Here is a 26825-nt window from a genome sequence, read left to right as displayed (position 1 = left end):
ACCCTGCCCCTGGTTTTGTTTGTTAGGTGTCGTTCAGTTGTTGTGCTTTTCTTTTCTTTTCTTTTTAGGACACGTTTGGGAAAAAAAAAAAAATTGTTCTTATGCATTTTTTTTTTTGGGATAAATCTTATGCATCTATTTTGGTGATAACATATTACTAAAAACTTTTAAATCTATATTTCTGAATTTTAGTATAACATGATTTGGTAATGGAATAGTGCTATATTTCAATCAAATTTCATCAGATATTTTTATTTAATTATATTTAAATTATGTTGGTCTCACTTACTATTTAATTTTGTATAAGAGTTCGTTTGGTTAAGTGATTTGAGCGCTTAAAAGTGTATTTTTTAAATCTAAAATGATCTTTCGCAATAAAATCTCCTTGTAAATTTTTTACTAATGTTTATTTTAAACCCAAAACGTTTTTTCACAAAAGCTTATATAAACACATCCTAAATTAACTATTTTAGTCCATATAAAGAGTTTTGTAACTCAGTTGGCATGCATCTCTCTTTACACAAAGTGATAGGTCATTTGACGAGGGGTTGGATTTGCTAAGTTACCATTAAGGATTCCAAATTTTGTCAACTTACCTTGTTGGTAATGACCAATTGGGGGATGCCTTTCAATGTTGAATACTTTAATAAAAATATAAAAAATTCCCTTTATGTTTTTAAATATGGTTTTGGCCTCTCTCTTAACTCACATAGATGTTGAACAAGAAGAACATATACCCAGAAAAATAAAACCCAATTCAACTCCACAAATCTCATATTACCCTTCTCTCTCTCTCTCTCTCTCTCTCAAAGCTAAATATGCATTATGATTGTTATTGTCTTGTCCATTGGAACCCTTTCAAAGCCTTAGATTGCAAATGATTTCCCAAATTAAATTTTGTTTTGTTGCTTCTTTCCCAATTGTCATATGACCTCAATCTTATCTTTCAGACTGAGGTTCATTATAGTGTTCCACATGCAATCATGTTAATAGACATCAATGTGGGTTAAAAAAATTCTAATCTATTAAAAATTGAACTTAAGCATTTTTTCTTCTGTTCAAGGTTGGTTACTTACAACTTCTGTTTCTGCAATTCTGTTTTAATTTTAAATATTACTGGTGAAATTGGAGCAGGGTATTGAGTTGTTGAATATTTTCAAGAATTTTGAAACTAATATGCCCATTTGGATGATTTTGATTACTATGAAGAGCGGTAGAAAGCCATGCAAGAAAGGAAGGCCAGACTGGCTTTATGGCTGTCAAGAGTAGTTGAAGACAATGAGCACAGAAATGCTATTGCTTTATTCGGTGATTTCATCAAGCAGATGTCAAAGAGTTTTGCTCAAGTTGTTCGCATGGATGAGGGTAGTAAAGAAGTCCCCTCATCGCCTCACGGAACGAGCTACTTCCGCCTCAAATGTCAAAAACCCTCCCCATTTTTTTTTTTTTTTAAATCTTGTTTTTGTAGATGTTTTATGTTTTGGAAGGAGAGTGACATAAAAGTTAAGCAAAATTATATATTTAGTCATATTTTTAATAGGGATTGATTACGAAATTCTAACTAAACTAACTTTAGGTGGGTAAAGTATCAAATTTCAAATCATAGTTAGATAACTTAAATTTTAGTCAAACTACATGTGAATAAGTTATAATTTGCCTTAATTAAAAAAAAATTGAGAATCATAAATATTAGAAACAAAATTGAAAATAACAAAGGGTAAAACTTTTATGCCATAACAGGACTCATTATTCTTTTAGTAATTTACCATTAACAAATTGATGGAAGAAGTCTATTTTTAGAGGGGGGAGCTTGTGCAGGGGCAATGCTAGTGGACACGTTGCAATACGGATACATATTTACTGTAAATATGTGTCCATATCCTAACGTGTATTAATGTCCAGTGACAACTGGCCACTAACGGAAGCCATTCCCATTTAAGACCATAGTATTGAGTTAATGTACTAAATTGACAAAATAGTAAAAAAGAAAAAAGAAAAAAAAAAAAGGGGTTTCTGTCGGTTGTGGCAAAGGTGTGGTTTGTGGTGCTAGCAGTAAATTCCTAGTCCACTCCTCTGAAGTCAAATCCATTCTGGGTTACAGCCAGCAGCTGCTGACACTACTTGAAGTGGCCAATGATAGCAAATGGAGAGAGTGTGGTATTGCCTGTAACAAGCTCCCTCCTTGGTTTCTGCTTTTGGTTGGTACATTACTCTGCTTCTTGTGTTTCTAATTCTTGGGTATTTGGTGTGCTCTGGCTCTCTGTTAGCCAGAAGTCAGACTGTTCAGAACTTGCCTTACTGGTTGGTGATTGGTGAGTGACTACTTCATTTCTCTATGAAAATCTAGTTTTCTTTTAGTTCATTTATTCCAAATATGAACTTGATTGCCTCAAACAACTGGCTTGTGAGTTAATTTTATCCAGGAATTGAAATTTGTGCATACCCACTTGTGGATTCGATTTTTTTTTTTTTTTTTTTTTGCATTATTGTTTGGTGGGTTCAGTTAATTCAGTTGTGCCTTGTTTCTTTTGGATTTCTATGCATACCATCTGAAATGATTCTTTGAAAGAACTGTCTGGTGAATTAGTATAATCCAAAATTGAGTTTTTGCACACCCATTTGTGCATTTGATTATTTTGAAATTTTTGCTGATTGGGTTCAATTTAAATTCTGCATATATTCTTTAGGATTTGGTTTCTCTGTAACAATTATCTTTCAGGGTTTATTTCTTTTCTTTTTTTGGTTATAAAAGTGTAAATCTTTACATAACCTCTTGTGAACTTTGTTTTAGAATAGATTATAACCTAGAAACTTGACAGGCTTCGAAGCTGGTTCTCTAGAACTCTAGAAGATCTTCAGTAACATAAAAAAAAAGGGGTTTCTGTCGGTTGTGGCAAAGGTGTGGTTTGTGGTGCTAGCAGTAAATTCCTAGTCCACTCCTCTGAAGTCAAATCCATTCTGGGTTACAGCCAGCAGCTGCTGACACTACTTGAAGCGGCCATTGATAGCAAATGGAGAGAGTGTGGTATTGCCTGTAACAAGCTCCCTCCTTGGTTTCTGCTTTTGGTTGGTACATTACTCTGCTTCTTGTGTTTCTAATTCTTGGGTATTTGGTGTGCTCTGGCTCTCTGTTAGCCAGAAGTCAGACTGTTCAGAACTTGCCTTACTGGTTGGTGATTGGTGAGTGACTACTTCATTTCTCTATGAAAATCTAGTTTTCTTTTAGTTCATTTATTCCAAATATGAACTTGATTGCCTCAAACAACTGGCTTGTGAGTTAATTTTATCCAGGAATTGAAATTTGTGCATACCCACTTGTGGATTCGATTTTTTTTTTTTTTTTTTTTTGCATTATTGTTTGGTGGGTTCAGTTAATTCAGTTGTGCCTTGTTTCTTTTGGATTTCTATGCATACCATCTGAAATGATTCTTTGAAAGAACTGTCTGGTGAATTAGTATAATCCAAAATTGAGTTTTTGCACACCCATTTGTGCATTTGATTATTTTGAAATTTTTGCTGATTGGGTTCAATTTAAATTCTGCATATATTCTTTAGGATTTGGTTTCTCTGTAACAATTATCTTTCAGGGTTTATTTCTTTTCTTTTTTTGGTTATAAAAGTGTAAATCTTTACATAACCTCTTGTGAACTTTGTTTTAGAATAGATTATAACCTAGAAACTTGACAGGCTTCGAAGCTGGTTCTCTAGAACTCTAGAAGATCTTCAGTAACACATATTTAATTGAAGTTTCCATGTTTATATAGGCATGTGTGCTAGGTGGTCGAAGAAATGACTAAACAGATTGCAGCTATATCGAATGATTTTTTTTATTGGCAATAGCATCATCACCAATGACAATGTAAAACATATTGCAACAAAAGCTAAACACTGAACACATGAGGAATTTTGTCTTTGTTAAAAAATTAGTATAATACACTGTTCCATGCCAGCTGGCTGTAGGAAGGTTTCAAAACTATACTGCACTATTTTATGAGTTCAAATTTTGGGGTCTCACCAAAGCTGACCACCTCAGAAAAAACTCAGCCTATTGACATGATAACTGATCATTCTGGCCATGACATGGAATGGAAAATGAAAATTGACATTTAACATTTCTGAATAAAGTTAGAGCTTTCAATTAAGACTGGCGAACTTGATCACCTACTTTGCAATAGCCTCAGATAACATCCGAGTGCCAGACCCACTGAATGCAATCTTAAAATTTAGACTAGTATGAGGTTTTAAGCACAGCCAACTTACAACATAAAAAATAAATGAATAGCACTCAAAATTCCAGTTTCATGTTTGCTGAATTACCCCTTGGCGTTGGAACCCCATTTCCTAGCAAATCCACTTAGTGAAAGAAGCCTTGTCAGAAAGCCCTGGTTGCTGTCGCAATTGTCCTTGTCAGTGAAATTGCTTAAATTGCTTATAAGGGACCAGTGTGTCTCAAAGTCTGACTCATAACCCCTTCGTTGCATCACTTGAATGAGCTCTAATGCCTTCTTGAGATTGTCTTCTAAGCGATACCTATTAATTACAGTGGAGTGCATCTCCCTCGTTGGTCTTTCACCAACCTGAAGCATAGACATTAGAAAATCTTCAGCTTCTGCAGTTCTACCATTTTGGCAGAAGGCATGGATGAGCATGCCCGAAGTGTTAATGCTCTACTTAAGATTCTTACACAACATTTCAGTATAAAAATCCATAGCTTCATCCAATCTATTCTGGGTACAAAAACCTTGAATTACTGAATCATAACTAGTAGAATTCGGAACATTTCATTTCTTCAGCATCGTGTTCATAAGATCAACAGCTTTGCTCAGTCTCCCATACCAACAAAATCACTTAATTAGATTATCATAATTGATATTGTCAGGAATTAGGCATTCTCTACCATGCTGTCCAACAGATCTTCTGCTTCTTGAAGCTTACCATGGGAAAGAAGGCCCCCAACAATTGTGTTTTGGATGCTTGAATTATGAACCCAACCTCTTGATTCCATTTCTTGACTCAACTGCAAGGCTTTTCCAATATCACCAACATTACACAAGCTGCTAATTAGTAATTACTGCTCTCAAGCTCTGATTACTAGGCCTAATTTCATTAGAAATCATCATAGACAGCCAGTGCACAGTACTCGATACATCTTTACACTCAGAAAATCCATTCACAAGAAAATTATAAGTGACTTCATTGGCTTGCAGTTCCTTCTCTTGCAATTCATCTAATATTTTATTTACAAGTGAACTGTTCCCTGTTGCAAAAAGAGAGCATATCAAAATGTTGTAGATGATGAGGTCATTTGAATATCTTTGTGCAGGCATAAGCACCTTCAGACTCAAAGCATGAAGGACCCTACCCTCCAAAAACATCAAGCGCACCAAATTCCGGTAACTTGAGATTGAGAGGCCTAAATTTTTTCTTATAATAATACCAAGTAGCTCCTCAACTTTCCTCATGTTTTTCACTTGACAATGCTCTTATCAGCATGTTATAAATTTCTGCATCTGGAAGTAGCCCCTTCAAAAACATATCCTGGAATAGAGTGGATACTTCTTGAATGTTGCCTGTCATACAAAACCCTTTCATTGGCACACAATGTAAAGGAAATGAATATGAAGATTGCTCTCTTAAACCAATCTCTTTTAAGGCAATGGATTTCTCATATCTGCCAGCCCTGCACAGCTCGGGAATTAATAAAACATAAATATCCCAAGATGGAGCCAAATTTTCACCCAGCATATTGTCCAATATTGTAAAGACCACTGAAAATTTTTTCTCCTTACACAACCCTCTTACAACATGGCCGAAAGCTGTGTGATCCAAGATGCAACCATAATTTAGAATTTCATCCAACAATAAATGTGCAACTCCTGTAAAACCTCTAACACAAATCGTTTCAAGGAATTCAGAGAAAATATCCAACCCCTAAGTGAGGGTTATAAACTAGCATACATTCAAGAAGCTGTAATGCTTCCACAAGCATTTCTCGCTGGCAAAGACACCCCACAAGAGCTTTACAATCCTCCAACCCTGGTAACCATTTGTTTCTTTGAGCAATTTTCCAGCAACCATGAGGGTCCTTCAAGTTCCCTTTCTTACATAAACTCATTATTAGAGCAGTGTAGGCCTCATTCTTGACAATTAAATGCCATTGGTGTATCCTGTCCAATATTAGCCTCCCACCATTTGTCAATCCTTTCTTGCTGTATGCTTGGACAAGCAAATTGAGCGTTTCTTGGCCAAGCTGATTAGCCAACTCTGGGATGAACAAAGCCCTTTAACTAACACTGAGAAAACAGGCAAATATTTTTCTTGTCCCCATTGAATCATTTCATTTACCAGTTCCAATGCAGCTCTAAAATTTCCATGATCGCATTTCTGCATTACTAGTGAGTTAAAATCAGGTAGCATGGAATCTTCAAGAACCCTGGCGACTGTTTTATCATACTCATCCAGGTCTGTATCTAAGTATAGACCATTCCCAAGATTACAGAGAAACTCTGTTTTAGAAAATCCTGCATCATTGTCCCTTTTCAAATTCACAGCTGATGGATTGAACCCCAAGACCATAAATGCTTTGGAAAGTGGATCCTCCAATGAAGAGAGCTGAAGAAAACCATGGCTAGCCATCTTGCAAACTATCATTTTCACTTCATCAAATTGTCTACCTTCAGGCGGTGTCCCCCGATCCACCAGTCCGTCAAGGATGTCTTGGGCATGCTTCCAGATGCCTTCCTTAAAAACCCCACTGAGAAGACCATTATAGGAACATATATTAGGTTTCAGGGACTTAGTCAACATTTCTAACATATAGACGAAGGCATTTTTCAGTTTCCCTTCATGACAATTCCAACCAATCAAAATCCAAAAGGTTATTTCATCAGTATTGGAACCCAAATCTTCCAATTCTTGCAAAAACAAGTCTGACCTTTCTGTGCCTGAATTGCTACAATAACAGTTGGGCCACACTTCATCTTAGCAAAGAAACTCAGCAGATCCTCAAAGTCCTTCTTCTCACAGTACCCACGAGCAATTTCATTAATAACTAGGCTACTAGGCTCCAAACTAGAAACCACAGCCCTCTTGACAAGATTTCTTCCTTCTTGAATCTTTCCATCCCTACCAAGTAGTCTAATGACATTCTCCAAACTAGCTTTCTCTGCACCACTAAAATTAACATTCGTCTCCAACATGTCCCAACAAACTTGATACGCCAATTGAATTTTCTTCTTCAAACCAAAATATCAAGAACACACAACGCATCATGGATGGCGCTAAACCTTGCCCCCTATTCAATCATACACAATAACAGCTTTCTCTAATTCACCCCACCAACATAAGCTTCAATCAAATTACTGAAAATTTCGTGACTATCCAATGAAATTCCTTGACTTTTGATTTTACAAAGCAAGAATTCAGCTTCCCTAAGCATCCCCACATGGACAAGCAACAAGGCCATGACTTCAAATGGCCGATGGAGATGCTTAAAACCCTTATACTGTTCATTAGCCCACTTAAAAATTTCCCACAATTTGTGATGCTGGTGCAAGCTGTGATTGCTGATATTATATACAGGGTTTTTCTGGTGCAAAAATGTGAAATCTAATTAAAATTTTAATAGGCTCTTTTCTGTTTGTGGAGGATCCCTGTATCAGTTTTTGATCCTAGTTATTTGTTGCTAGGTTGTAGCTCTTGCTTTGTTGTTTGTGGATGTTTACAGCTAGTTGCTGCTTCTTGTTATGTTGGTCTTTTAAATAAAAGTTTTCTTATTCATAAAAAAATATATATATGGAAAAAAACCAATTCCTCTTGGGGTGTGAGATTTGATGAATTTCTTCCGTGCCCAATTTGTAGTGTACCCTAAGAGTTTTGGATTTATGATGGAGAAGGCCAAGGGGCCCTTTGTTATAATAACTTGGAGACAAACTCAGAAGAAACTTTCAGTCCCTTACTCATATCTGTTCGCATTCATTGAGTTTATATATTGTTGGTGGACAATTTCACCATTTTTTTTTTTTTGGGGGGGGGGGGGGGTAACATGTTACTAGTAAAAAAAAAAAAAAGTCCATAGTCATATTAATTACTTAATAGTGAAATATTCTTATTGAATAAATAAATTTAACAATTCTGCTTTGGAAGATGTAGTTTAGTAGAGGCTATGTCAAATAATAGGAGAATGATTCATGCAATGTTTCCAAAATCATTGTGGTAAAGCTTTGACTAGTTGCTTGAATCTTGATTCTGACTTAATGTTTTTGGCAGGTTTGTGTACTATTAGAGGAAAGAGCAATACTGTAGTGCATACTCCATCTTACCATTACTTTTTCATCATAACAGAAATCAAACTTTGACGTTTTGGTTATCTGTCAGTTTTTGCCGGATGCTGTGCATCTAAGTGGTGTTTGCCCAAGGTAAGATGACTATCCTGAGATTGACAATGTTAGAATGTACTACCTATATGCTTTATTGATTTCATTGGTAATGTGCAGAAACATAAAAAAAATTGCCTCTTAATTGAATCCATGATAGCAAAATCATGCTTTCAGTGCGTCGAATTATACCATCCTTGGTTTCCATATCAGTCAAGAATTCCAGTAGCCCATGTGTTCATAGTCCTCAGTCAGTGGTAGCTAAATTCATTCATGGTTGTACAGAAGCAAACATTGATACCGTAGTCAATTCCATATGTGGTTCATTCAGGAAGGGCTGTAATTGGGACATTTTGACTCAAAATTTTGATTCTATTCGCTTAAATGATTTGGTTGTTGAGAAGGTACTGCTGGAATTAAAGGAACCAACTGATGCAAAACGGGCTCTGGCTTTCTTCCATTGGTCAGCACAAAGGAAAAAGTTTGAACATGGGAATTGGTCTTACTGTATCACAATTCATATTTTGGTTCAAGCACGACTGCTTACGGATGCTCGAGCATTGCTTGAATCAGTTTTGAAAAAAAATGCAGGGAGCCATTTGAGATTTTCAGTTGTGGATTCTCTACTTAGCAGTTACAAGATTACAGTTTCAACTCCATTTGTGTTTGATTTGTTAGTACAGGCTTATGCTAAACTCAGAATGTTTGAGATTGCTTTTGATGTCTGCCGCTATTTGGAAGAACATGGATTCTCTTCAAGCCTTATAAGTTTCAATACCTTAATTCACGTTGTTCAAAAATCTGATCAAGTCCCTTTAGTTTGGAAGATTTATGAGCATATGATTCAAAATAGAACGTATCCAAATGAAGTAACAATCCGAACCATGATAAGTGCATTGTGCAAGGAAGGGCATTTGCAGAAATATGTCGACATATTGGACCAGATCCATGGTAAGAGATGCTCTCCTTCAGTGATTGTTAATACCAGTTTAATCTTAAAGATTTTAGAGGAGGGAAGAATTGAAGATGGTATGGTATTATTGAAGAGAATGTTGCAAAAGAGTATGATTCTTGATACAATTGCTTATTCACTAATTATTCATGCTAAAGTAAAACTTGGGAATTTGGAGTCAGCGTGGAAAGTGTATGAAGAAATGCTAAATAGAGGTTTCCAAGCAAATCCTTACATCTATACTTTGTTTATAGGAGTCCATTGTAAAGAGGGAAGAATAGCAGAAGCACATTGCCTAATGAAGGAGATGGAAGATCTGGGTTTGAAGCCGTATAGTGAATGTTTTGATCTTCTCATTGATGGGTGTGCTAAAGCAGGAAAATTGGAAGAGAGTTTAATGAATTGTGAGAAAATGTTGGAGAGGAGACTTGTTCCTAGTTGTTGGGCTTTCAATGAGATGGTAGGAAAGCTCAGTGAAAATGGGAATGTGGAGCAGGCCAATGCAATGTTAACTATTTTGTTAGATAAAGGATTCCTGCCTGACGAGATTACATACTCTCATCTGATTGAGGGTTATGGCAAAAAAGGTGAGTTTCATGAAGTTGTCAAACTCTACTATGAAATTGAAAACAGATCACTGTCTCCTGGATTATTGGTCTATATGTCAATGATTAGGAGCCTTTGCCTGTCTGGGAAAGTGGAGGAAGCAGAAAAATATTTGAGGATTATGAAAGAACGTTCACTGGCCCCAACTGCGTGCATTTACGAGACATTGATTGCAAGCCACTCTAAAAAAGGTGATAGAACAAGGGCTCTTCACCTTCAGGAAGAAATGTTTTCACAAGGACTGAAGCCTAGTTGTTCGTAGCTTTCTGGTTAAAGTGCAGAGAACATTGAAGACTAGTGTCCACTCGGGATACAGAGTAACTCCTATTGACTTTAAAAAGCTCGCTTTAGCGATTCTTAAGCTATACTGCTGACCTGGATCCGAATTGCACCAGCTCAAGTTGTTCATGTAAGTACTACGGGTGGAAAGGATCCGATACACAAAGAGAACGCTAATAAACGCAGGAAGGATGGTTTTGGCAGGACCTGATTGGGCTTGTGCTGAGTCTGCTGACCACACACATGCACACACACAAATAGATGATTCTGAGTCCAGATAGGTGCTGATCATCCTATAACTTTTTGCTCTTTTCTATGATCTCTATGTCCATGTAATTCTTTGATCATAATTTAGTGAATTCAGTTTTGCAAGGCAATGGATCTTATAATCTATTGGTGCTAATCATGTAATTTGATACTAAGAAATGGTGATCCCTTACTAATTGATTTGGTGGCCTGAAAATAAGAAGAAAGAAGAAGAAATAAAACACGCTTTGGTTATATGTTTTTGTTAATGTAGAAGTTTTAATGTAGTTGTTGGGGGCAAGCGTTTACTCTTTCCCTAAGAATAAACGGATTACACTTTTGGTACGTAGAAAATAATTATGGCTGCAATTTTCTTTTTGGTATGTAGTACAATTACAATTTACTTATCTTCTATTCAAATCTAAGCTCAGCTTACAGTTTTGTGTGGGATTTCCAAAATGCATATGGTCAGTTGCAACTTGCAAATGAGTCCTAATTCACAATTTCACATTAGTAAATTACAGTTTCTTTTTCTTATAAGAGTAGGTGGGGGCTGAAGTCATGAAATCAGTAAATTATAATGGATGAGTGTATAATTTCCCAACAATTAGAATAAGCAAAATGGAGGGTCTTTTTATGATTCGCATCAAAGTCAAGCACTAAAGGTTAGTGCAATTTTTTTGTCCTTGCTTTGGAGTGTGGAGACAAATGATTATAATACATTAACAATTGAAATCTTTTTTGTTTTTGTTTTTTTTTAGAATGATTAACAATTGAAATCATGATTGTGCATAATTCGGTCGAATCCAACTGAACCTAATGAATTCTTTATGATATGTTCAGTTCGAATAAATTTTGTAGAGCTGTTCGGGTTTGTTATGTATTCCAAATTACGAAAGTAAATGCCATATCAAACAAAGAAGTTCAAAAATACAACATTTTCAGTGATTTATTTATACTTTTTTTCTTCATATCTTTAATTTTTTTATTTATATAAATAAAATTCTATGGATAAAATTCATGCATTTTCCTAATCCCAATTATCAACTACCGTATAAAAAGAGAAAATATTATTTCACACTTATTTACCTTCATTATTTCAGACTAGGTTTATAATTGACATACGAATGTTTACATTTTAATACATAAAAGTAGATGTAAAAAAAGAGATGTGAAATAGTGGATGTAAAAGAATCAAAACCAAAGGAGAAGATATTACTATGAAATATCCTAACAGAGTACTACTATAATTATGTTTAGGTAGGGAAACCACACTGGTCGTAACTTAAACATTTTTCAATTACCCAAAAGAAAAAAGAAAAAAATATAAACCTAACAAACTCATTGTATATTTTCTTCTATGATGCCGGACCATGCCAGGTTTCTTGCTTTTGTTTTTTAAAAAAGGAACTTTTACCGAGGGTAGGGCTTTTGAGTTTAGACACTTTGATATATGCACACATTCCAACCATTTTGCACAAAAAAAAAGTTCAAAAATCAAAACTTATGTGGTCGGCTGATGCTAACTTATTTTGTGAGGATTGACTTTCTTATAGTAATTTTATGGTCCTCTAGAGAAAAATTTGGACACTAATTAGATAGCAGTGGCATAATTCTTAATGAAGAAATGGTGAGTACCAATTGCGGCCTACAGCAATGCTTCTAAATAAAAAACAAGCTGATAAGTTACTATCAAATCAATGGCCAAACCACCAATGTGGATGTCATAAAATATTTCCATCTTTTCAATTCCATCGCTGATGACCATCTTAAAAAACCTAACCTACCAAGGTGGGCATCCACCTCTCTAACAGTTCTATATAATCTGGCAGGTTTAGAGGGAAAATATTCTTACATATTTATTAATATACACTCTAGACACACAATATTCATAATTTTATGCACGTCCACATTTTTTAAGTATGTCCACAGTCAACACATAAAATGCGTAGTGTACGGATGATGCACACTAACAAGTGTGTAGCAATCAATGCCCAGGTTTAGTGGCCTGGTATTGACAAGGAGACTTTATTTTCACCAAATGACACAAAATCTCCCTCCCATTATAGGATATCATAACAAAGATAGACTCACAGCACCTTCTTATTGCAATCAGATTCATCTCTGCAAAGAACATAACAGCTAGACTACAACATTTTTTTAAGAAGGAAAGTCACTATCACAACGCAGTTTCCATTGTATTCAATACATCAGATCATATCTATGCGGCAACTCACCTGTATTGGCTATCCTAATGATCATAATTCATACATATAAACTAAGCATGCATTCATATAATGTGTTAAACTTGTTATTGCCACATCTTTAGGTTAATCTTTGGTGAAAAACTATCATACCAAGCTCATAATTAGTTAAGGCTGCAAGCTTACCTGGTAATGTAATTGATATTTAGGAATGTGCCATCGAAATATTGAAATGTCAACAAAATGAAATGTGAAAGTAAAATACCAAAACTATTGAGTTCAATGCCAAATCTTATTTGAAGACAGACAACCTAATGGTGGCATTAGCCTAAACATCTGAAATAACTGGGTGGCCAAATATGGGCCCCTCAACGCAACCTTCTTGCTTCCCTCTCAGACTCTAGTAGGGCGAGGATGTCCCCTTCCCTGACCGGTCCCTTGACGTTCCTTGTAATTTGCCGCTTGCTTTCATCCATAAACTGCACTCTCACCTGAGTCACCTGCCCTCTTGATCCTGTCCTCCCTATAATCTTTATCACAGTTGCATACTTCACGTCAGAATTCATTTTGCCGCTAACTGCCAAAAATGAGAACATGTAACTGTCAATATCTAATGCATTAGAAAGACATACATTTAAAAAAAAAAAAAGTAGATTAAGACAGAAAACTGCCAATGAGCTATGGTTCAATTGACACTTCCTTCTCCCTTAATAATGGTAAGGAGAGTGAGGTTGTATGTTAAAAATCCATTAGTGTACGTGTAACTTACCAAACAAAGACAGAAAACAAGATCAACAAATTTTACATACACATTAGATACAAGCAAGGGGAAAATATTGCAACAGCTACCACTTGTAAAATGTAGGGTCATGAAAACAGAAGAGGACTACTTCAGAACAGTGAGGCAGTAGAAAGAGGATCATGTTTAATCATTGAGACATGACAATATGATCATATAAATGTTAATGAAATAATTAAAGCATCATCTTCAAATGCCAGATTAAACTTAGCTGTCTAGAATGACCAATGATCTTGTCCTCTAAATGGATTTCACAAATAAATAATCCTTAGCTTTTGGTAGGCTCATATCTTTTGACTTGTTATTATCCCACTATCATCAATACCATGAAGAAAACAAACCAATGCCAAAATTCGATAAAAAGAAATCTCAATGGTCAAGGCTCTTGTCCTCTACATTGATTTAACACACACACATATATAGAGGTATCCTTAGCATTTGTCAGGATCACATATTTTGTTTTTTAATTCCTAAATTATTATTTTTTTTTGAAAAGAGAAAAGAAAAGACCTAAATTATTAATACTATAAAGAAAACCAAAATGTCTTGATGTAACCAAACTAATGAATATGAGTTTGTCACTGGAAGTTCCTTAACTGACAAGGTGGTTTACTTTGGCTGTCAATTCATTTCTATATGAATGCTTATCAACAATAATCTTTAATTAAATATTTTTTTTATGAGTTACATCAACATTGATCTTAACACTAAAAAGACTATGAGACCACTGCTATACCAAGTAACCTGTTCAACTAAAACAAGTACGAAGAGTAAAACTAACATCATCGCCATTTGCAAAACCAATCCACATAAAAGCTAGCACTAACAACATATTGCGCGTCAAAGCATTGATTTGAAGTGTAAACATCAGAGATTGAAAGAATCAACCACCAAATTATTATTAAGGGACCTAATTATAAACATTTGCTTTCTGTCATGAAAGTAAATAAGTGCCGTTAACACTTGACAATCCTGAAACTGACATCAGACATTTAACCCCCAAATGTTGCATTAAATCACAACCCACATTCACTAACTAAAATGACACTCCCAAAACAAAACATGTTGCACGAATGTAACATGCTATTTAGAACTCATTTTGTTGTAGCAACATCTGGGTTGACTAGTACAAGGCTACACAAAGAGAGGATGGATACATGTAAAAGCCCATTTCATGGGATATTCACTTATAAAAAAGAAAAAGGAAAATTGTTATTTCAATGAATGTCCACGATTTGTGGACATCAGGTGTGTACGGATGGTGTGAAATGGGAGTGTGAGACAACACTGTCTTGAAAAAACAGTACAACATCAAACCTCTACAGTTTGTTATTTTCTACTCCCTCCAGCAACAAAAGTGTCATTCCTTTCTGAAATCTTATTGATACATCAATATTTGGGAGGTGAGATTCTTAATGTCAACATTATATCTTCGTTAAAAACACCTGTATATGTCAATCAATTAAGCACAAAATCTTAATAAAATATTTAAAAAAAAAAAAAGAATCTCAATCAATAGAAGGTGAGGGTCATGCACTCCGCTTAGTGGGTGTAAAACTTATCAATTAAAAAAGAAAAAGTGATAAAATCTGATAAAACTATGGAGGAAACACAAAAAAAAAAAAAAAATGATAAAAAATATTTTTACTGTTGCATTCCTACATGCCTCAGACGTTTATCCTTTGGCTATTAATCAGTTCGCAGTGCTACGTTGTTCTACCTATTTTTTGCATATAGGTATTGCGGTTTTCAAATAACATCAATCATGGTTTTTTGATTGTCCTACAAAGCAACTATATTCATAAAATCAAACACAACATGAAGCAAACACATATAGCTAGATAAAAAACATATTTACAGCAGAAAAAAAGAAGAGGAAAATATTATCTTGATCCGACAGGAAATTTCTCGTAAAAGAAAGAAGAAAATATATATGCAGTTTTGGTATTAAGGGGTGAATCAAAATGCAGTGGAAACAAAAAAACAAAAGATAAAGACTTTTCATAAGTTTTGAAGGGCAATGATATATCAGAGGAAAAAAAAAAAAAAACCTGGTGTAGAATTGAAAGGAGAATAATAATATGGTGATGATAGATAAACTAGAATGAAAAAAGATATAAGGCCGTACCTTGTTAACACAGACGACAGAGATTATGCCGAAGAGCTTCCGTTCCTTAGGAGAGAGGAGAGGAGAGGAGACGAGAGACTAAAACCCTAACATTTGTACGTTTGGCTTTGTAGGAGCAACTCTGCTAGGGTTGGAAAAAAACCTCTTTTTTTTTTTTTTTGGGTGGCTAAAATTAAAAAACACTACTAGGCTTGGTCCAATTGCAAAAATATTTGGCATTTGGCACACTAAACACCAAAAATAGAGCATCATGAGGTATGTTAAATGTCAAAATTTTGAGACGTGCTACAGTATCATCTCAATTTTGGCACGGTACGGAACAAAATGGCATATGGTTTTATTGTTTTTTATCCTCTTTTCTCTCTCCTCTCTCATCACTTTATTCCTTTTTTTCCCTTTCCTCTCTCATTCTTCCTCAGACATTTGGATTGGACCTATCAATCCATCTCTTCTTTCACTCTTTTTTCTTCTCATTGTAGTTGCTTTTCTCTCTTCTGTTTAGCCTCGCCGCGCCACCTGATGCTGATAAGTGGTGCTATGGTTTTTTTTTATTTTTTATAGTGATTTGATGGGTGGGTTCAGCAGTGGGTTTGTTTAGATGATGATGGGCAGATCGGTTGGGTTCTGGGTGCGAATACGATGGTGGGTGGGTTGGCCTGTGAATGGGTCAATGGTGGGTGGGTGGGTGCCTAATCATTCACTTCAACATACACCTGCATTGCGTATACATATCTGTAACAGTACAAAAATAATCATCCACTTCAACATAAAAAATAATCATTTAAATATACCGATAATATTAATATAAAAATAGCCACATTCATCGTTCACCATTGTCATTACACCTCCATGGTGTACAAAAATGATACCTACTCGTGGTATCTGAATAGTACAAATACATAACTGTATTGTCCCAATAATACAAAGTACTACATATAATACAATAGTAGGTTAATACTAGTTCTACAACAACAGTGAATCCATAAAGCTACCATCACAGTTGATCTGTAAATCCGACTACCATTACACGAAACCTCACATTATGACCAATAATGTGTAAGAAAATAAACACTTGCTCCGTAACAGGCATATGAATAGTCGGGCGTACATGCTCCCCCTCAGTGAGGATGTGACATAAGCGGTGAAAAGCTATAGGCGTCATCCTAATTTGATTCACACAATATGTCTCACTTCCGTGCAGAATACTATTTATGTATTCCTCTCTCTCGGCTGCATGATTAATAAAAGGCGCCCTAGGCAGTCGTCTACGTCTACGCTGCAATTTCCTTAACAATGCAGCACCCACAAGAATGACAGATGCAACTGAAGCAAAAATTGCGGCTTTCATTTTTTTCTTCATCTAAAAAATCACAAACACTGTAGTCTAAGAGGTATGTACACAAGCATCCAACACATATAACAAGTTATATCTAACATTCCCAAGTTAATCCTTTTAAATAATTGAAAAAAAAAAAAAAAAAAAAAGGTGTCCATGGCAAACAAGTGTAATGGTTTTATGTGTATATATATATATTCTTATGTAAAATCTTTCAATAATTTTGTTTTTGATCTCTCAAAAGACCTAACAAAAGATACATAGATTTTTTTTTCTTATTAAAAAGAGACCACACATATGTAGTTAGAGCCATGCATGCACATTGGGTATCAGCAACAAATTATTATGATTATGATGCATGCATCAAAGAAAAGTTAGGAATTTAGAAGTTCCATATAACATAATTTGTTTGCATAATTTTTTTTTTTTAGTGTTTTTTAGCAGTTTTATTTATTTATTTATCAAACTGCAAATTTATTTCAAAAATTGTTTTTATATTTTAAAATGTTTCACAAGTTTCTATACTTTTAAAAGTGTTCAAAAGGCATTCTATAGCTATAGGGAAAATAGTAACATAACAAACAAAATATATACTACAATATAGGCTTCATGTTATTGAAGTGGTTTCATTTTCTTTATGTCTATTTTACTTTGTCAAAATTTTCCATATATTTTATAAATAAATAAATAAAACATTTTCCATCTATTAGACGGTGGTAAGGACTTTTTAAAAATATTTTAAAGTATAAAAATGTTTCATTTGAAATAAAACTAAAAGGTTGGGATCCAAACATGTAATTTTATATAGCATCATTGCTAGTGGTGTAGGTAGAGAGTTAACAACTTCAAAATCACTGCCACCATTTTCTTAATCACATGAAACATAATTTATATTGTTCTTTACATCATTTTCTGTATCAAATAGGTAAAGGGGAACGAATCTTATCTAAAACGGATTTTTATCTTTAAAAAAATAAAAAATTAGTCCACTTTGGTCCATTTTAGTCACTTTGGTCTCTTTCGATCTATTTTGTTCCAATTATGTTTATTTGGTCATTTTCAATCCCTTTGGATTCACTTTGGTCTATTTTAGTCTAATTCGGTCCACTTCCCTCCGTCTGGATCCACTTCAATTAGTTTTAGTCCACTTAAGTTTATTCGGTCTACTTTGATCCATATTGATCGGTCCAAAGAAAAGTGATTTACAAGTGAATAAATAAACTCTTGATCTAATGGAATGGACGATTGTAGGTTTAATTCATCATAAATATATAGTAGCATGAGATTTGTAAAATTAGATTTTTTGTTATTTAAATATTAAAAAATACTAATGCATAGTCTGTGTGTTTATCTAAGAGTGGAGAAGAAAATGAATACCATAATATAAGGTTTTTTTTTTTTTTTTGCCGAAGAAATACCATAATATTAATTAGTTAATATATTGAACACTTTATGAAAGTTGAGAGTAATATAAACACTGAACAGCTGCAAGAACAAGGCAAGAATGCTTCTATCAAGTTTGAAGGAAATCTCTAATTCTGAAAAATTCATATTCTGCAATTATAGTAGTTACTACGGCTAGTTTTACCAATATTGCCACATTTTCAATAATTCTTAGAATGTATTAGAAAATTATGACAAGTTGATGGTATCAAATATTACAAGAGATAAAAATACTAATACGATAAACATGGAAATTTTAAGGAAATATATAAAAAGAGGAAAGATTGGTGTGGTCCACAAATCATTTTCAAGACAAAAAAGACAACCAAACAAAATAACCACTCAGATAAGGAGGCTAATTTAATTGTAACCAGCACAACATAGGAGGATATCTAAATTCTAAAATCAGATCAGAATGGTTATTTAAATAAAATTCTCCATATAAATAATTATTTCCATCATGAGTGTATTGTATAAAATATATCGTACATAACCATTTTTGGGGAATAAGCTTTGAAACAAAAAAAAACAATACAATGCAAACAAACCACCCATGAAAATATCACAACACAGAGTACCATCACCAAACAAACAATTATTTACATCACTACACATGGGCATCAGAGAATATGTTTGATGAATTTGTGTAAATATAACTAGATACCCTTCCTCAGTGTGTGGATCGGAGAAATTTTCGGATCAAGGAATACTCACTGTGCGTGGAGAGGTGGTGGAGCTCGGTGTGTGGATCGGAACTTGGAGGTTGGAGCTCGCCGGAGTGGGGATCGGAGCTTGGAGGTCGTCGGTCTGGACCGGAGCTTGGAGCTTGGAGATCGGAGATCGGAGCGGAGGTCTGGACCGGAAAAGCTTGGAGCGGATCGGAGCGGAGGTCTGGACCGGAAAAGCTTGGAGCGGATCGGAGCCGAGGTCTGGACCGGAAAAGCTTGGAGCGGATCGGACTTGGAGCGGATCGGAGCTGATGACTGGACCGGATCGGAGGCCTGAACGTGGAGCTTGGGTCTGGACCGGATCGGAGAGTGAGTGTGAGAGAGAGAGCTTGGAGAGTGAGTGTGAGAGAGAGAGCTTGGAGAGTGAGTGTGAGAGAGCTTCAGAGAGCTTGGAGAGTGAGTGTGAGAGAGAGAGCTTGGAGAGTGAGTGTGATGCTGCGTGAGAGAACTTGGAGAGTGGAGAGAATTTCCGGAAATTGGTTTAAGGAAAATAGGGGGTGAAATGAATTTCACCCAGCGGGAGGCCTTTTTTCGGTCAAAGCAGAAAATGCTTTCCATTGACCAAATTTTCCCTTCGACNAAAAAAAAAAACATAAATTCAAAAACACCTCATTTGTAATATTTATATTCGCCAAATTGACCTCAGGGATTTATTTTCATTAGCTCTTATGGATCCAAGCCCATAATTAAAGTTAAAAGAATTGAAAAACCTCATAAAAATATGTCATTTTAACACACCAAAATTCTACTTTATTATTTTAACACACCATTTTACAATTTACCATTTATCACATCTTTTATTCTTCAATTCTATACATTAAAATAATATATACCAATATTAAAATAACATTAAAAAAATCATAAATATAAAAAATACAAAATAAAAACCCCTACAAACACAAACACAACCAGTGACAAACCCACCACAATACACAGCACAGCCTGCCACCACCACCATACCCAAGCACAACCCACCACCATCACCCACAGGTACAACCGACCACCAACAAAAATCCATTAGCCACCAATATACAGAGAGAAAAGAGTTGAACTCCATGGTGAGGCCAACCACCCACTGCCGCCACTAACCCACCCACCGCCAACCCACCCACTGCCGCTACTAACCCACTCGCTGCCAACCCACCCACCCACCCATCAACACCCCACATCCCACCCACTATCGTCTCACACCAGAACCACCACAACAGAACACCAAAACCACCATCACAGAGAAACAAAACAAAAACAAAAAACACAACCAAATTTGCTCCTTCTAATTATTACAGGTTTGTCTAGATGACAAAGGAGTTGAAATTTGTAAGGCATTTTCCGTAAAATTAATTCACAAACCAAACATGAACATTGATTTTCCGGAAAAAATGGATTTTATTTTCCGTAAAATGTTTACTTGCACCAAACATAAAAATTGATTTTCCGTAAAGCATTTTCCGTAAAATATTTGACCGAACCAAACACCGGAATTGATTTTCCGTAAATCGATTTCCGAGACAGCCAAACAACCTCAATACATTTTCCTTTTCCGGAAAATAGCATTTCCGAAAAATATGTATTTTCCGGAAAACGTTTTACGCGAAACAAACACAGCCTTAGTAAAAAATGCCTTGAGACTTGAGAGTATAGCCCATCGTGTACCACAAATGTCTGATCACATAATTATTTAAATATTTATTTATTCATTTTTCTGATGAGATTAATATATTTATTATATAATTAGTTTTTATCTTTGTCGATATTCATTCTATTCATGCATTACAGTACTAGTGTCCCCACTGTCCCACAGTACATGGGCCCACGATAGAGAGTTGTCCAATCCACCTCAGAACTTTTGCTCTCTCTAACACACCACCCAACGGCTACTACTCACGTGCCTCTCTCTTTCACACGAAAGCCATTGAAGAGCAAATCCTTCAGTACATTTCTTTAGAGCAACTTCACCCACACCAAACCCTTCAAAGCATTTCTTTTTCTCCAATCTCACACCCCATTCACGGCCTTTCTTCTCCAATCTGCCTTCCGTTCTTCATCCTTCACCCTTCCCATGGCAACCCATCCAACGAAGAAGATCTCAAATGCTGCTCAACCTTAGGCACTATGAACTCCAGCGACGACATTGCTAGACCAAGATCACCACACCACTTCATTCGTGGTTTGTCCACTCACAGCAAGGTAGATCCACCACTCTCTCTTCCTTTTCTTAAACATGAATTTCCCTTGGACCTATGGGGTTGTGCTTCTGATTTTTTAGAAAAATTTTTGGGGATTTTTCGTCTGTCTCTCTTTTTTGCTTTGTCTATGGTGTTTGTGTGAGAACTCCATTTTTTTTTTCTTGTTTGGGATTTGTTCTCTATGGTGGGATAGTTTGTCTAACCTTGTGAATCCCATATAGAACTCGTTCTCATTTTGTACAGATTGTTATGGATGAGGGCGGTGTTGTTGTTTCTGCATTGGAATGGTGGTTGTGGTTGTGGAATGGTAATTGTTATAGCATTTTCATGACTTTGATGGTACCCCTTTTTGGGTTAGCTGGAATTGTTGCGAAATGTTTTTGGGTTTCAGTTTTAGGTCTTCACTTTGATAAAGCCAGAGATGTTTACTGTAAATTTATTAAAGCTTTGGGTCTTCATGCTGAGAGTTTTGGGTCTTAATTTTTTTAGAGTTTTGTGATACCTTTATTGGGTCTTCATGTTGAGAGTTTTATGATACATTGGACTGAGCTTAGGAGTTTAGGACCTTTAACAGATCCAAATTAAAAATGCAGCTACTGCCATCTGTCATGCTTGTCAATTTGTGGGTCTTTTCATAAATTTTTCTCTATCACCTTGCTGTTGCTGTACAAAAATTATCCTACTAATTACTGCTTCTTTCTTTGACACATCATTAAATTTATAATGTACCCAATTGCCAACGGTTCATAATTTTAAATGAGTTTTTTGGGATTGTAATCAGTTTATCATCATTTCTTTAGAATTATGGACAATGTACTTTGTAATTGTATACTGTGGAGGCAAATATCATCATTGTTCATATGATAAAAGTTGCTAATATACTTGTAGTGGCTGCATGACTTTAGAAGCATGACTTTGTATGCCATCTAAAATATAGACACATGACTTTATGCCCGGAGAAGTTTTGAAAAATTGTTGTATGCTTGACTACAATACAATTAAAGCTTTGTAGATACATATTGATAAATATAGTTACCTTATGGATTTGTAATTCTTCTGTCATCAGTGTACTTAGATGAATGTGAATATACTTAAAGTAGACACATATAGATAAATATAGTCGTACTATATGTACATGAATGTCATACATATCTGATACAAGCCTACCAATTGTCACTTTTATTTATTATTTGGAAATTATGAATATGGATCCTATGCTCAATATTTGTTCCTCTAACAATATTGGGATTTCTGTATTGTACTTGTAATATGATTGCGTATGAGATGTGTGTGTTGTTCTTTTAGATGGCTGCGGACTTGAGAAGGTGGGATGACGACTGTGTAGATGAGTTATGTGATCTTGTATTTGGACAATTTTTGCTTGGGAATATGTATCGCCATGCTACCAATGACTATGTGTGGGAGGAGATCACACACACTCTTAATGCCTGGACTGGGAAGGCTTTTACCAAGAGGCAGGTGATTAGGAAGTTCATTTCTCTTTGACGATGGTAACGCACAGTCACGGGTGTTCGTAGATATGGTCATTTTGGGAATGTTCACCCTATGCCCTCTCTTGACCGATTGTTTCATGGCCTCAGTAAGAGATAGATGCCTAGTTGAAGCAATTTAGTGCATGTCCCTTTTGTGATTCTACTGATATATATTTTTTTTCCATTATGTTTGGTAGAGTAATTTCATATTTTATTTTATTTTTAATAACTTTTATTTTTTTCTTTTTCCATTGTTTTCTCCGTCAAGTCTTATTTTAACTTATGTGTCATTTTTGCTTTAACCTTTTTTCTCTCCTTCACACGTGCTTTACATCTTATCTCTATCATGTCTCTTCTAGATTTTTCTTCAGATCTACTTTCCCCTTTTCTTTCTTCGTCCTTATTTCTTAGTCACAGCTTTTCTTCTCTTTCAATGTTCTCCTCAAGCATCGTTTTACGCCGCCACCATGCTTCTTTCAACAAGCATCGTTCATCCTTAATAGCACCTCCATGCTCCTCTCTCAAGCCGCCTCTACCTAGCACAACGTCTCCTCACCTCCATTACTGATCTATATTTGCTTTGTTTGGATTATAGGTTTATATTTTCATTATTTTGTATGAGAAATCAAGAGTTTTTGTTTCGGTCCGGAATCTATTTTTGGTTAAGGGTGTTCCTAATTTTGGTTTAAGGGTAAACAAATAAAAAAAAATTCAATTATTATATATAATTAATTTTTTATTATTTATTTATTTATTCATTTTTCAGGTTAGGGTGTTCTAGGAACACCCTGGCCTGAACGTGGCGCTGCCACTAAATAGTATGAACCACGGTTGAACCACTTGGGTTTGAAAACCGTGGATGGTTCTTGCGGTTCACTTCAGGACAGAGTTAAAAAAAAAAAAAAAAAATTGAAGAAGAAGGAGGTTTTTACAGCACCTTATCACCATTGTTAAGAAAACCTCCAAGAAAAATCAATCAATAAAAAGAACTGAAATGAAAATAGCAGGATAAGATCTAACTAAATCTTCGATAATCTGCCTCTACAAGTTGCCAATTGCCAATCAGCTTCTGCCCTTGTCATCCGCTGCAACCTCCAGTTGACAACTGGCGATCGGATCTCTCCAAAGTCCAAACTAGTGGTAGTAACGGCTGTGGCTCTTTCTCTCTTTCTCCCTTCCTCTCACATAACTATTTAAATATTTATTTATTCATTTTTCTGATGAGATTAATATATTTATTATATAATTAGTTTTTATCTTTGTTGATATTCATTCTATTCATGCATTACAGTACTAGTGTTTCATTGTCCCACAGTATATGGCACTACTAACACAGTAGCTTTTAGCTTCATCAACTATCATCCTTAATATTTTAATAATATTTTATATTAGATTTCAAATTGATAACAATGGTTTACTATTTGGCATGGTTAGTGATTTAAGTAAAAATCAATATATTATCAGTAAATTAACTTTGACATTGTTATGTACTTATATACTTGCTTATTTTTTACGTTTGCTTTTGATTTAATTTTTTTTTTTTTTAAATTTATCATATCAACAATACATTTGAAATATAGATCTTTACATTTATTTAGGGACTATTTTAGTCAAATTTTGTATTTATATTAATTTAATATATTAATTTATATTTAAATAATTATTAAATTAATTATGACGTCATTACGGTTTGACCTCGATCCGACCTTGAAATCTTTGAACCTCTTTCTTTTACGGTTCATTGAATTATCCGGGTTTGGAAACCATGCTCCATAGTTCACACTCATTTTTTAAAGAGCTCATTAACCACACATGGCAGCACTAGTCCGAACTCTTTGGCTCCATGTAGATGCTCCAATAATACTTGTTCCCATGACATGAGCTTTAACAACATTGCCTTGTTCTTGAATATGATGACTCTCTCTCTCTCTCTCTCTCTCTCTCTCTCTTTGAATGGAACTAAATATATAGAAAATTAATATATTGTCAGCTTAGTTTAGTATAAATTAAAATGTCTTTCTAGCCAATTTTCATTGTTTTGCCCCTCGACTTTATAAGTTTATATATTCTCATCGACAATTGTCCTCTATAGGGATCTGGTGGCTAAGGGCTATTTGGATTTGGTTGTTTTCATAACTCATCAGTGAGTTTTCATCACCTATAACTCAAAATTGGTGGGTTCCACGGCACAGACACCTGTTTGGATTTGTTCTGAGTTTTTGTTTTCATCACTCAATTCTCACTATATTGAGTGATGAGTAATGGAAATCAAAAACATTTTTTTTGGTGTTTTTGAGTTATGGAAACTGAGTAACGGTGGCAGTTTGCTCTCTCCAACACTCCACCCAACAACTACTACTCATGTGCCTCTTCACACGAAAGCCATTGAAGAGCAAATCCTTTAGTGCATTTCTTTAGAGCAACATCACCCACACCGAACCCTTCAGTGCATTTCTTCTTCTCCAATCTCACTCCCCATTCACGGCCTTTCTTCTCTGATCCACCTTCCATTCTTCGTCCTTCACCCTTCAGTGCATTTCGCCTGTCTCTCTTTTCTGCCTTGTCCGTGGTGTTTGTGTGAGAACTCCAGTTTTTTTTCCCCCTTATTTGGGATTTGTTCTCTGTGGTGGGACGGTTTGTCTAACCTTGTGAATCCCATATAGAACCTGTTCTCATTTTGTACAAATTGTTATGGATGAGGGCGATGTTGTTGTTGTTTCTGAACTAGAATGGTGGTTGTGGTTATGGAATGGTGATTGTTATAGCATTTTCGTGACTTTGATGGTACCCCTTTTTGGGTTAGTTGAAATTGTTGTGAATTGTTTTTGGGTCTCAATTTTGGGTTTTCACTTTGATAAAGCCAGAGATGTATACTGTAAATTTAATAGAGCTTTGGGTCTTCATGTTGAGAGTTTTGTGCTACAATTTGAGAGTTTTGGGTCTTAATTTTTTTAGAGTTTTGTGATACCTTTTTTGGGTCTTCATGTTGAGAGTTTTGTGATACATTGGACTAAGCTTAGGAGTTTAGGACCTTTAACAGATCCAAATTAAAAACGCGGCTACTACGATCTGTCATGTTTATCAATGTGTGGGTCTTTTCATAAATTTTGCTCTATTGCCTTTGATAATAACTTAATTTTGCATATTTATATCATTATTAGAAAAACATTATCATATTTATTTTGAGTTAATTCATGCATTTTGGAGTTGATTTTGGAATAATGCTAAATAATCAATTTTGTACTTAATTGAATTTTAATGTGTGAATTTGTCTTTTGTAGGATAATGAAATTAAATAAGTGGATTTGTGCAAAGAAGAAAGCTAATAGACTTTAATTTTACAAGGGCCATGATGAAGTCAAAGAAGGCCAAATCAATTAAATTCAAGTCCAATTGGAGCAAGGAATCAAAGAAAATTTGCATAAAATTCAAGTCCAATTCGGATTAGGATTCCAGCTTGCGCACCAATTAGTATTTGGAGCGTAACTTTCGGTGCAGATGTCCAATAGGGATGATTCAAATTGGGCTGGAAAGCTAACTTAAAGGGTTACAACTTTGTAGTTCAAAAGGCCTAATTCTAAAGTTAAATGGACAAAAAACGTCGGTTAATTGAAGCCTAAAAGCCTGAGATTTTCTCCAAACGGGAATTCAACTTGTAATAGAATTCCTTGACCTATTTAAAGGCTCTTTAGGGAAAAATTCAGGAGAGAGCTGCTATAGAACATAATTTAGGTTTTCTTAAAGTTCCTTTACAATTTCTAGAGTTTTATTTGTGTTATGGCTTGCTAGAAGTCTTGCTAAGGCAAGGGTTGAAACCCAACTGTTTATTGGTATGTTCTTATTAATTATTTATTGGTTTTAGTGTTTACGTTTTTATGTTTTTGATTGTTTTAATCATCTAGAAAAGTGTTTAGTTTTGTATAATCCTTTGATTTATCGTAGACTTCAGGCACGTTAAATACTTAGTATTCTCTGCAAACTAATTCACTAGTTTTGTTTTGCCTAAAATCAATCAATTGCATAAAACTACTTTAGACAATTAATTCTTGA

At 35.1% G+C, this 26825-nt stretch overlaps 2 protein-coding genes, 1 long non-coding RNA gene and 1 pseudogene across 4 annotated transcripts; 2 read left to right on the top strand and 2 right to left on the bottom strand.

Moving 5' to 3' along the window:
• Positions 1-2866: 2866 nt before the first annotated feature.
• LOC111996898 (pentatricopeptide repeat-containing protein At1g66345, mitochondrial) lies at positions 2867-10713 on the top strand. Of its 2 annotated transcripts, XM_065780197.1 has the most exons (4): positions 3141-3180; positions 5324-5393; positions 8269-8417; positions 8496-10713. In XM_065780197.1, the coding sequence occupies exon 4, from the start codon at positions 8543-8545 to the stop codon at positions 10193-10195; it is 1653 nt and encodes a 550-aa protein (XP_065636269.1). In that variant the 5' UTR covers positions 3141-3180; positions 5324-5393; positions 8269-8417; positions 8496-8542; the 3' UTR covers positions 10196-10713. The 2 variants fall into 2 exon arrangements, with proteins under 2 accessions (XP_065636270.1, XP_065636269.1); XM_065780198.1 differs by lacking the exon at positions 5324-5393 and having other exon boundaries at positions 2867-3180.
• On the bottom strand, positions 4314-7962 carry LOC111998811 (pentatricopeptide repeat-containing protein At5g15280, mitochondrial-like; annotated as a pseudogene).
• A 2105-nt stretch (positions 10714-12818) lies between the features above and the next one.
• Positions 12819-15700, bottom strand: LOC112002100 (small ribosomal subunit protein eS28z/eS28y). The gene is made up of 2 exons (XM_024034285.2): positions 15590-15700; positions 12819-13239 (listed from the first exon to the last, which is right to left on the bottom strand). The coding sequence occupies exon 2, from the start codon at positions 13226-13228 to the stop codon at positions 13031-13033; it is 198 nt and encodes a 65-aa protein (XP_023890053.1). The 5' UTR covers positions 13229-13239; positions 15590-15700; the 3' UTR covers positions 12819-13030.
• A 5278-nt stretch (positions 15701-20978) lies between these two features.
• LOC136070349 (uncharacterized) lies at positions 20979-23014 on the top strand. Its single transcript, XR_010631610.1, has 2 exons — positions 20979-21283; positions 22588-23014. It is a non-coding gene; the product is annotated as an uncharacterized LOC136070349 (long non-coding RNA).
• The last annotated feature ends 3811 nt before the right edge of the window (positions 23015-26825 follow it).

Source organism: Quercus suber, unplaced genomic scaffold (assembly GCF_002906115.3).
Source record: "Quercus suber isolate HL8 unplaced genomic scaffold, Cork oak 2.0 scaffold_227, whole genome shotgun sequence".
In the NCBI taxonomy this organism is placed as follows: domain Eukaryota; kingdom Viridiplantae; phylum Streptophyta; class Magnoliopsida; order Fagales; family Fagaceae; genus Quercus; species Quercus suber.
The sequence above is the reverse complement of the archived record's forward strand: the minus strand, read 5'-3'. Positions and strand labels throughout refer to the sequence as shown.